The sequence below is a fragment of the Prionailurus bengalensis genome, chromosome D4, assembly GCF_016509475.1.
Source record: "Prionailurus bengalensis isolate Pbe53 chromosome D4, Fcat_Pben_1.1_paternal_pri, whole genome shotgun sequence".
Taxonomy (NCBI): domain Eukaryota; kingdom Metazoa; phylum Chordata; class Mammalia; order Carnivora; family Felidae; genus Prionailurus; species Prionailurus bengalensis.
The window spans coordinates 91,100,595-91,112,698 of NC_057359.1; the positions used below are offsets into that span (position 1 = coordinate 91,100,595).

Genomic DNA, 12,104 nt, shown 5'->3' on the forward strand with positions numbered 1-12,104 from the left:
GCGGCCCCGCCCGGCCCCGCCCTCCGCGCTCTCAGGCCCCGCCTGCCACGTTCTCAGGCCCCGCCCGCCGAGCGCTCCCAAGCCACCCCGCTGGAGGGGCGTGTCGGAGCCCCCTCCCCCCCCCCGCCCCTGCCCGCGCGTGCACTGTTCAGGCAGGCGCACCTGGGGCTGAGGGGGCGCCCTCGGGGCGGGGGAAGGGGCGCTCTCCCGGGCGCGCTCTCTACTGAGCATGCTCAGTCGAGGGTCCGCGCGAGGGCGCCGGCTAGGGGCGCACTCCCAGCGCCGTGCCAAGGGAGAGGACGCGGGGAATTTCCCCTGGGGACACTATGGAGAAGTACCAGGTGCCAAGTTGTTCCCTGGTGGGGAGGCCGGGGCGACGAGAACCCGCCGGTTTGGGGCGAGCCAGGGACCCCAACGACCTCCTGCAGCCCCCACCCAGCCCCCTACCGGTTTACCGGTCACAGCCGCTGGAGAGGGGGCTGGTGGCCAAGTCCCCCCCCCTCCCCCCCTCCCCGCCAGGGTTTGCCTCCAGCGCGTGGAATGACCCCCTGGGTGCCCTTTGCCTCTCTGGGCCTCAGTTTCCCCTTCTCTAAAATGATGGATGAAATGACTCTCCAGCACCGTTCGTCTGAATACTTGATGGGAGAGAAGTCCACCGTTTTGCCGGTGGACACAGGACACCCTAAAACGTCCAGAGTTCACAATCAGGAGCCTCCAAACTCCTAATACACGCCGTCGGTAGTCCCGGGTGGGAGGGCTTGGACCATTTCCAGGGCCCGTGACCATGTGTAAGACTTGAAAAATTCCCCCAAACAAAAGGAAAGCTCCAAAATTAAAGTGAATGAGTGTTTAATTGTTTAATTGACTGCTTCGATACATGATATGCCAACTTTGTCAAATGTTAGATTCAGTCTTTGTAAAGATTTCATTAATTTGAAAACAATTTGTAGATAAGATTTTGCTCACTTTGGGAGAACTCCCTTCCTTTGTGTGGGAGGGCTACGGGGGAGTCAGCCCTGTAAAGGAGATGAGTTTCTGGGGGGCAGAGAATTTTAAAGGCAAAGTTACTTTTTGGGGGAGAAAACCGGAGACCCCGTGTGAGCTACGAGTGTTTTACTGTTTACCCCACCACTTAAGAGTGCCTCAGCTGTGCATCCTTAGACTGGCTTAAGCCACTCAGTAGTACATTGTCCCCCAAATTCCCTAAGCACAATTCAATCCACCCACAGGGGCTGGATTGCAGAATCCAAGACTTTCCTGGGCTCTGAGAGGCCCTAGACTCAGGGTTCCACCTCCTACATCCACTCCGCTCCGTCCTGCCAGGCTTCCTCTATCCCCTGGCAGGTGTAATTCCATCGTCCAGCCTACCCCATAGTCTTTGACCTCCCTGCACAGATTTCTGACTTGGCGGCCATCTCTGCAGGTTTGCTTCATAACGCAGACCCTGGAGTCAGACCCCAGAGTTCCCGTCCACTCCAGGCCGTCTAACTTATTAACACTGTAGCCTCAGGCAAGGACCTCGCTCCCTATGCCTCAGTTTTCTCCAGTATGGACATGGACGTAACAATAGTGCCACTCCCCAGGGGGAGGGGGCCGTAAAGTGCTTGGCACAGTGCCAGGCCACACAGAGCTGTAACTACACAGCCATTATGGACCAGTTATTTTCTCATTTGGATGTTCAGTTCGGAGGTGGGTGCTGGAAGCTGGAATAACAGTGGGGCTAGAGAGAGTGAACAAAGCTCTGGCCCAGGGAGGTACTGGCTCTTGGATGCCCACTGCTTCCTGCTGCAGCCTGGAGAAGGGGTTACAGGGTGGTGGAAAGAGCTCCAGAATTGGCCCACGGAGAGACGGGCTCAGGTTCTGCCTTCTGAGGGCTCCTCAGCCTTCTGGGCATTTCCTTCTCTGCAAAATGTGGTGGAGACGCTTGCTCTGCTAGTCTGCGAGGGGGCTTGGGGTCAGAAACGGCGTCGGAGTTGAGCGCGCTTTGGAAAGGGAAAAGCCATCCGTGTGCGTTTGCTGGAAGCTTCTCTTTCTCTTGCTGCTAGATTTTGGACCAGCTGAGTCCTGGGGCCTTGGGGATGAACCTGGTGGTGGAGAAAACAGAAAACAAAGTAAAGTACGTGGTAAAGCAGGTAAGAGGTGACGCCGGTGGCATCCTAGCGCGAGTGGTGTCCCCAAACGTACACTTATCGCCCCCCTGTTAGAGAAGGGCTCCCTCCCGATGAGAGCTGTTTCCTCTCTGCCGGCAGTCACGGAGGCAGATCCGGTTGAGAGTAGACGTGGGGGCGGCACGAGGCTCCCCGGGCTTCCCGACACACTTGACTCTCACCTGCGTGGAGTAGGAGTGCTCATTTTAACTTCAACAACTGCAACCATACCAGTCCCTTATTCAGCATGTGCTTCCAGCCGGTCACATTCAGTCTCCCCCCAGCCCTGCCAAGCAGGAGCCATGGCCCTGGTCTACAAGGATAGGGCGGCGTGGGGAGGCTGCAGCTGGCCAGCATCAGCTCCCAAGGGGATGCGAATTCAGGCTACCTCAGCAGGGCCATCTTTTTACCAAAGGGGAGCCAGGCCTGGGGTGGAGGAGGGGTGGGCAGGGACTCGCCCGAGGTCACACAGGACATCATCGGGCCCTGGGCCCTTCTGCCACCTCCTCACCGGGGTGGCATGGCAGAGGGTGGGTACGGACCTGCAGGGGGAAAGCCCTTTGTGCATCCGAGCCAGGGCGGTTCAGATGTCTGCACAGAAGGTGTAGAAGAGGGCAGCGCTGAGAGTTCCGGCCCCGCCCTCGTGGTGCACGGTGACGGCTGGGATACCGTGGAATTGGGGTTGACCGTGCACGTGGGAGAGCCTCGCTGGCATCAGCTGCTGGGCCCACTTCTGCTGGCCAGGCGGCCTGCCTGTGGAGCAGTTCAGCGGCCTCTACCAGAGGAGGCTGGGCCTGGAGTCCTTACCTTCCTCTGGCTCCACTGCAGGCTGGCTGCAGGGCCGCCCCCATTGTCTCTCCGGCCCCTGGAGCAGGACAGCCGACCGCCTTCTGGGGGATCAAGGAGCGTGGCCCCACCTGCTTGATGGACTGTAACTGCCCCCAACGATCTCTGAGCCCTTCGTGTATGATAAGCACCTAGCCTGTTCTTGATTTTTCACTCTGTGTCAACAACTCTGATAAGCAACCTTCTAGTTAACTTTTTTGAGGATCCATGATATCCTTGGGGATCAATTCCTAGGGGTGGGGCATCTAGGGCACAGGAGGTGACATTTGGAAGGCTTTCAGGGTGTGTTGGCCAAATTCACCGATAAGCATGAGCCCCTGGAACAGGAGGAAGGGAAGGCAGTCTCACCGTGCTGCTCCATCTGGGGTCTTTACGGGATCTGGGAATAAGCCACCACCTCTGCATTTTCACCTGCGATCACCCCAGTTATAAGAGTTCATCATTTGTTTTTAAATTTTTTTTAATGTTTATTTATATTTGAGAAAGAGAGAGTGAGACAGAGTGTGAGCGGGGGAGGGGCCAAGAGAGAGTGGGACACAGAATCTGAAGCAGGCTCGAGACTGCGAGCCGTCGGAGCCTCACACAGGGCTTGAGCTCACGAACCATGAGATCATGACCCGAACCGAGGTCAGATGTTTAACCGACTGAGACACCCAGGCGCCCCTAAGAGTTCGTCATCTGTAAGTCTTATGAGCAGAAGCTCTGGGTGAATCTGGTATTAGAGGCGGGGATGATATGCTCCTGCAAAATACATGCATACTTTCCCACCAAGTATGTGGTAGACTCGAAGTTTCGTGCTGCTCCTTCCATCAACCACCCTTTTTCTCCCACATTCCCCCACTGCCCCATGTTCAGTGACAGGGACAATCTTCCCAGTTTGGATAAGGAATGAAGTGGTGAGGTTGATACTTGGCCAACCGGAGGATCCTCTAATGATTGTTTGGAGTTTATATTATTCTATCCTAGACTTATCCTTGTGACAGGAGTAAAGATGTTCTCATTGCTCAAAGCATTTTTGGATATCCCTGCCTTAGGAACAACTCCAGGCCTCATCTGGTGCCATGTGGTGGGGCACGAGTGGTAGAAGCCTGGCCCCCGTCCCAGTGAATAATAGTGGTGATGATGATGGTGATGATGGTGACAGTGATGATGGTCATGGTGATGGTAATGGTGGTGATGGCAATGATGATGATGGTGATGATGAGAGTGATGACAGTGACAACGGTGATGGTGGTGATGATGGTGATGATCATGATCATGGTGATGATGGTGATGGTGATGGTGGGGATGGTGGTGATACTGATGGCGATGGTGGCAGTGGTGATGACGATGATGGTGATGACAGTGACGATGGTGATGGTATTGATGATTATGATGGTGATGATGGCGATGATGGTGATGGTGGCAGTGGTGATGACAATGACGATGGTGATGATGGTGGTGGTTGCAATCATGGTGATGGTGGTAGTCATGGTGATGATAGCGATGATTGATGATGGTGATGACAGGGACAACGGTGATGATGGTGATGTTGGTGATGGTGATGGTGTTGATGGTGATGATGATGGTGATGGTAATGATGATGCTGGTTGTGATGGAGATGATGGTGATGGTGGCAGTGGTGATGACAATGACGATGGTGATGATGGTGATGGTTACAATCATGGTGATGATGGCAATGATTGATGATGGTGACGACAGTGACAATGGTGATGGTGGTGATGTTGGTGATGGCGATGACGGTGATGATGATGGCGATGATGGTGATGGTGATGATGGTGGCGATGGTGATGGTGATAATATCACGGTGATGATGGTGATGATGATGATGACGGTGATGACGATGATGATGGTGGTGGTGGTGGTAGTCATGGAGATGGTGATCTTGATGAGAGTGGTGGTGGAGATGGGTTCCTACATGTTTACTGAGTTAGTGTTCTTGTACCCCTACAGGTGGAGTGCATTGATGAGCATCAGGCCAACGAGGCCTTGGAGGAGGTAACTTTCTGGGTGGTTCCCTCCCTAGAGGACCCGATGCAGAACACACAAAGACTGTTCTGTACCTCATTGGAGGCAAGGAGGGTCAGAACCAGTTCTTGCCCAGTGCTGCAAAGCCAGAAGCCCCAAGGTCATGAAGAGAGTCCGTGCCCCAAACATTCGTTTCTGAATCCTGGTGCAGACAACCCAGAATATATGTTCTCAGAGAAGATAAAGTTTATTTTTTATGTTTATTTATTTTTGAGAGAGAGGGTGAGAGCAAAGTGGGCAGAGGCAGAAAGGGAGACAGAAGATCCAGAGCAGGCTTTCTGCTGACAGCAGAGAGCCCAGTGTGGGGCTCGAACTCAGTAACCGTGAGAACATGACCTGAGCCAAAGTCAGACACTTAACCGACTGAGCCCCCCCAGGTGCCCCAAGAAGATAAAGTTTACAAGTTGGCCAGGTCCCAAGACTAATCTACCAATCACCATCTTTTAAAACATTGTGCCTTCGATTATTAAAATACCAGTTACAGTAGAAGATCTGGGAAGTTTGGAATTGCTTGAGAAAGCAAATGTGCGTTCTTTTACGTTCCTTCAATCTACCAGTCAGAACCCACAATAACATCCTAACTTATAACAATAACATCCTAACTTATAACAATCACACTAACAGCCGCATGCGCTTGGATTGCCCAAAGGCTCCGAGCAGTTTTCCTTTGCTTGTCTTCAACTTCAACTTGCATGAAGCAAATGCCTCCCTTCCTGTGTGGTCACCCGTTGGCCATCTTGCCGGAATCACCGGTTCCTGAGCTTTGCCAGCACCCAGCTGTCCGGTCCACAGTGTGAGGGAGGCACAGTGCAGGACCCAGGCCACATCCTGACAAAGTGAGACAGAGACCGTGGGAGACCTCCCGCAGCCCCCACGCCACCACAGCTGTGCCCAACCCCGTCCCCTTCCCCACTCCACTGGGCCACCTGTGCTGGCAGCCAGCCCTCCACCAGCAGCGGCTGGCCACCTGCCTCCTGGTGGCTACGGCTGCCATTGCTGTGGCCCAGCCGCGTGGCTTCTTCAGGCCCCGTCAGCCGGGAGTGGGCCATTGGAGCCCCAAGTGTGTGCCACCCAGGAGGCAAGGTGGGGGCAAGTGCATCAGTGTCCCGCCTCCCTGTGGCCGCACCACCTTCTCCAGCTGACCCTGACCGTGCTTTTTGCCGTCCACATCAGGCACTTCCCTGGACGAGCTCACTTTGGCCCTCGACACCCCCGTGAGGCAGGTGCCACTGTTCCTGCCATTTTCAGATGAGGCTAGAAGCTCAGAAAGGTTGAGGAGCCTCTCCTCGGCCACACAGCGCAGCCGGCACATGCTGGAGAGCCGGGACCCACACGGGGCTGTCTGACTCTGAAGCACAAGACTGCATACCCACCTCGTGCCCGCTGCCCAGCCCCGTTCAGAGCCGGAAGCTTGCGTTTTGTCGGGATATGTGACACGGAAGCACTAGCTGAGAAGCAGTGTTTCCCGCACATGGCCACTTCCTCTGCTCTCGTCCCTGCAGCTGATGCCGCTGTTGAAGCTCCGGCACGCCCACATCTCCATATACCAGGAGCTGTTCATCATATGGAACAGTCAGGTGGGTCAGAGCCGACACCTTTGGGCTCAGCTGGCGTCCGGTGGCTCCAGGAACAAGCCAGCTGAGCACAGAGCACCCCGATGCCATTTAACCCCTTGAGCAGTAATGGCAGGGACTGTAAATGAGGCGGCCCCTGACTCAGCGCTTACCGGAGCCCGTTGGGGACTCTGTGGGCATCATCTCCTATGAGCCCGCAGGAGTCTCAGTGGAGGAGGGGTTAGTATATGACTTTAGGAAAGAAAGAAAGGCTAAGAGAAACCAGTCCCTCCTGGCTACCTACCTAGTCCGTGGCCCAGCCAGGAGGCCGGGCCTGGAAGGCTTGACTCCGGTGCCCTGTGTGTTCAGCTGCTGAGCTCATCCTGCAGCCAAAGGCTCCGTGAGTTTGCCCTCTGGGGTGGGGGTAGCTTTTGACTTTCACGGAAGGAGCAGGCTTTAGGAAGCTGGTCCCTGCTCTCCCCCCTTATTTGGCATCAGTTTGTCCTGGGCCTCTGGACCCTTGACGTTTGCAGCTCCTGAGGTTTACTAATGGCCGTCCCTACAGCCTGGGAGATCTGCAGGTTGGACGTAGTGTCCGCATTTCCCCGGGGCTCAGAGAGGTTAAGGAGCTCTCCGAGACCACACAGCCAGTGGCAGCTGAGTAAGATTCAAATCAGGGTCTTGTAAGTCCCCAAGCCCTGTGTTTCACCCCATAGGCCATGTGACTTCTGGTCTTTACAGGGATCCAGGGTCCTGCAAATCGTCCCAGATGGGTTGAGCTGGGTGGGGCAGGGGCCCTGGAGGTCAAGGGAGGCCACAAGGCTTCCTGGCAGACTCAGACCTCTGCCTTGGTGTCCCTGTCTGGGGGAGGGGCGGGTGGCAACCAAGGGCTTGAGCAGGAGTGGAGGGTCCCCTCATACGTAACCCCCCTCTTCAGCTGGGCCCTGAGGAAAGCCTTAGGGAGAGGCCATCACTGTGTGCACCCCGAATATTTTCGGAGCGCCCTGTAATGCGTTCAAGGAAACACAGAAAAGCCAAGAGGGCATTTCACCGTGGAAGCAGAAGCAGGGGTCCTCTGAGAGCCCTGAGTTGAGGCCCCTGACCTGGTCTGCTGGAGTCCCACCCGGGCCAGGCTCCCCTGACAGAGGAAATGGCCATAAGCTGAGCCCTAAAGAGTGAATGGTTACCTGTGAAGAAGGGGTCCCAGGCGCGGGGGTCTGTGTATGCAGTGGCCAGAAGGCCTGGGCCACTTTCAGAAAAGTCTGAGGGGTTCATACAGATGGAACAGGGACGGAAGGGGACGAGAGGATAGATGAGGCCAGAGGCGTGAGCAGGGGCTGTTTGCGGGGGGCTCATATCCCACTGCAGGCAGTGCTCCCATAGCCCTGTGGAGGGAGGCCCTCACAGAGGTAACCTCGCAGAGGCGCCCAGGCCTGGGCTTGTGGGGGCTGGGACTGTGACATCTGGCTGAGGCCTCATGTCCCCAGCAGATCTCCTCTCTGTTCCTCTGCCTGGTGATGGAGTACAACCATGGAAGCTTCCAGAAGGTCATTGAGAAGAAGAGGGAGACAAAGACAATCATTGACTCCGAGGTGAGACAGACTCTCTAGAACACCAGGCCTGGGGGCCACCTGGACCTCAATCGGGGGCAGAAGGGAGGGCGGACGTGCCTTATCTTTTCTCACATCTATGCCTAGAGGTATTTTCATGCTGTAACATGCACAGGCCTTCAGTGCACAGCTTGGTGCACCATACCAGGCATATGCTCACGTAACCTCCCCCACTTGGAGATGCAGAACACTCCTGGAGCTCCAGAAGTCCCTGTCCATGCCCACGGCTGGAATTCTCCGTCCAGACATTCTTCTGCCTGCCCTGGGGTTCACATTAATGGGCTCATACAGCGTGTCACCGTTTGTGTCTGGTTTCTTATGCGAATGTATCATGAAATTGTCCGTGGCGTGGCTAGGTGCCGCCCCATTGTGGGGCCACGTCTGTCTGCACGTGGCCCCACTCTGTGAGCACGTGGCTTGTTCCCAGTTTCGGACTATTACGAATCCGGTTGCCATGAACAATGCTGGATGTGCCTTCTGGTCAACCTAAGTGCTCACCTTTCCTGGAGGAGTCCCTGGGCGTGCAGTTGTTGGACCGCAGAGCGGGTGTGTGTGTGAGTAGCTTCCGTACATGTTCCAGTGTCCAGCACAGTTTGGGTGACTCGGGGTTACTCCCAGCACAAGCTGTGAGCATTCCGGTTCCTGCTTCCTGGCCAACACGGCATTCTGTGCCATTTTAATTAAAAATCACATTTTAATTTGAGATAAGCTCAGTAATCATGGTGAGTGCTTTTTAGCCGTTTGGATGTTGTGCCTGTTCGAGTCTTTTGTCCATTTAAACAACTGGTTGTGTTGTCTTTTCTTGTTGGTGTGTGGGTGTTCTTTACATATCATGGATGCGGGCATCCAGAGTCTTCTCCCAGACTGTGTCTTCCTGATTTGCTATCTTAACCTTGTCTTTTGATGAACAGAACTCCTTAATTGTAATGAAGTCAGGTTCTCTGTCCTTCTTTTATGGTTAACACCTTTGAGCCTGAGAGCCTGTCCTGCCCCAAGGTCATGAGGATATTTTCCTGTTGCCTTTTAAGCGAGGTCATTTTTGCTTAGGTCATTTTTGCTTTCACATTGCTGATGATGCACCCCAAGTGAATTCTGCCTGCTTTTGCTGTGAGCACCCCTCTGCTCAGGGGGCCTGTGGGCACCGTGTCACCACTGAGGGGTTCTGAGGGGCACACAGCTCCTCTCCCAACGTGGGCCTCAGGGTCGGTTCTGGAGTAGGTTTCAAACTTTCTGTTAGTGGTGGAACCCTTTCAAGCACAAAATGTTCTCAGAAACCCAGCAAGGAAGGCAAAGCTATTCTAATCAGGGGGCATGGCAGGGTTGGTGGAGGGTAGAGTGGAAGCCCGGGGTCTTATACGCTCAGCTCCTCTCTGACACCCCTGGGTAGAGTCCGGGGTTCCTAGGAACACGGTTTGAAAATCACTGCCCTGGACACTAGATGGATCTTGTTTCTGACACAAAGTATTTCTAGAATGTTCTTTGTCAGAGCACTCTTCATTCCAATGGCATGGAGAGGCAAACCTCAAGTAGGCAATAAAGATGTCAATATCTTTGATCCCCACAAGGCCCCTGGGCCACAAGGGGTGGAGCACAGGGCTGGGGTCAGGGCACCCGGGGACTCTGGGATGGAAGCAGGGGCAGGTGGTCTGGAAACTGGGGCATTGCTCTGGCTGACGTGCTGTCACTGTCTGGATGGCCGCACACACTTCAGCCTCAAAGGCACATGAAGCAGAAGCCTCTTGCGTTGGCTCTGAGCTTTTGTGGGGCTTTGGGCCTGTCTTAAGAAGCAAGGAGAGGGGCGCCTGGCGGACTCAGGCGGTTAAGCGTCCGACTTCGGCTCAGGTCATGATCTCATGGTTTGTGAGTTCAAGCCCCGGTCGGGCTCTGTGCTGACAGCTCAGAGCCTGGAGCCTGCTTTGGATTCTGTGTCTCCCTCTCTCTCTGCCCCTCCCCCACCAGCACACACGTACTCTCCCCCCCCCTTCTCAAAAATAAATAAAAAACATTTAAAAATTAAAAAAAAAAAAAAAAAAAAAGAAGGAGAGAATACACCATGATCCCACCGGCTGTTCTGCGTGGTCGCTGACCTGCCTACGCCGGCTGCCGGGAGACCCCTCCAATCCTGGCGTCTCTCATTTTCCCCCCAGTGGATGCAGAACATGCTGGGCCAGGTGTTGGACGCTCTGGAATACCTGCACCACTTAGACATCATCCACAGGTGACCGGGGCAGCCAGGCTGCTTCAGGAGCAAAGGCACTGAGTCCCCTTAGGTGTCAGTACCCAGGGGCAGGGGCAGGGCGGAGAGGTGTGGCCGGGGTCAGCGCAGCCAGGATAAGAGCGGGCACCTTTCCAGAGCAGCTCCCAGGCGTAAAGGGACAGCCACCCCCTCCACGTCACCTGCAGTGATTCACCCAGCTTCATGAAGCGTAAGCTGACCGGGGCAGGTTGGTTCTAAAGTGCAGGGAGAGCAGCCAGATAACAGCATTCGGAGGAAAGAGATTAGGCTGCGCACCGTGGCCTCTGGCCGGCTGGCGGGGCTGCTGCCGTCCCCGGGGCTGAGCTTGAGATCGCCACCAGCACGGCTTCGCTCACCCTGTGGCATCCATGGTCCGAAGGGGCTGGGAATGGCTTCAGACTGAATCAGTGTCGGGTTTAAAGGAAGAGAGAAGAACCGCATGGACCATGTGGACGAAGAGAATGCTCACGATTTAGTGTTGATGTCACTGGACCTCAGCAAATGGTCAAAAGCCAAATCCCTAAGTAGATGCGTGGATAGCGAGGGTCTGGAGGGAGGTGAGCAAGATGGCAGTGGAGAAACGGCAGACAGTCAGGTGTTTTCCTCCTTGTGGCTGGCTGGTGGTTTTCCCATTTAGAAGAACGGAGTAGACTTTATTTCTGTAGGAAGCAGTATTTAAAAAGCAGGCTGCAAGGGGGGCATTTCTGGAGAGTGGAGCAGGACTGGGTGGGGCAGGGACCAGGGAGGGAGGTTCGAGGTGCTGGCCCCTGCCCCGGGAGGGTCACCCGTGGCGGCCGGTGGTGGGGGCGGGTGGAGAGTCCTGCCTCTTCGTTTCAGGAATCTCAAGCCCTCCAACATAGTCCTCAGCAGCAGCAACCACTGCAAATTACAGGACCTGAGCTCCAACACGCTGATGATGGACAAAGCCAAGTGGAACATCCGCGCGGAGGAAGGTGGCCCGGGGTCGTCCCAGGCTGCGTCCCAGGCTGGGGGAGGGGCCACGCTGCCAGTGGGGTCATTCCCAGAGCCCAGAGGGCCGGGGCCCCTGGTGAAACGGGTCAAACCTCTCCTTGTTCAGAAGGCCCCCACAGACCCCCATGGGCTTTTGTGGGCTCCAAAGAGACCCCCTTGCCGGGTTGTAACTGAGCAGGGGTACCACCGTGGCAGGGGAGGGGGCGCATGCAGGGTCCAAAAGACACCCAGGAAATGTTAGCCTTCGTGGAAGGAGAAGAATGGCCTCAGAAGGAGACGGAGAGCTGGTGGGTGCCAGGCATCGGTGAGGGCTGGGTTACTTTACTGAGCCCTAAAAATAACCGAGGAGATGGTAGACATGGGGAGTAAGGGGAGGCGGCTTCTCCTTCCTTTGGAAGGACAGTGGGGCAAAGGGAGCTGGGCTTCAAGCCCATGCCAGCTGTCAGGGACGGAGAGAGTAACCGTAGTTGAGAATTTCAGAGTCCTGGTTGCCTAGAGGACAAATGGATGGACGGACAGGCGGATAGATGGGCGGAGAGATGGACGTGTGGGCGGATGGGTGAGTGGGTGGGTCTACTGGAAACGTAGGAGGGTCCTTGAAGTTCTCCCCTTTACCGTTCGATTGGGGAATGAAGGCCCGGAGAGGGAGGGGCTGCCTGAGGTCTATCAGGGACTAACCGACCGGTGACCCTGCTCTTTTGGCTCCTGGTCT

The 12,104-nt window shown here is 55.5% G+C and overlaps 1 protein-coding gene across 2 annotated transcripts in view; it reads left to right on the plus strand.

The window, feature by feature from the left end:
- The first annotated feature begins 182 nt into the window (after positions 1–182).
- The window catches only part of STKLD1 (serine/threonine kinase like domain containing 1), a 22,390-nt gene continuing 10,468 nt past the window's right edge, over positions 183–12,104 (plus strand). Inside the window, exons 1-7 of one of the 2 annotated variants that reach the window (XM_043566859.1) lie at positions 183–341; positions 2,046–2,132; positions 4,947–4,991; positions 6,524–6,598; positions 8,065–8,166; positions 10,332–10,402; positions 11,258–11,373. In XM_043566859.1, coding sequence (XP_043422794.1) covers positions 327–341; positions 2,046–2,132; positions 4,947–4,991; positions 6,524–6,598; positions 8,065–8,166; positions 10,332–10,402; positions 11,258–11,373 — 511 coding nt within the window. In that variant the 5' untranslated portion in view covers positions 183–326. The remainder of the gene's footprint in view (positions 342–2,045; positions 2,133–4,946; positions 4,992–6,523; positions 6,599–8,064; positions 8,167–10,331; positions 10,403–11,257; positions 11,374–12,104) is intronic. The other variant, XM_043566858.1, reaches the window with a different exon arrangement.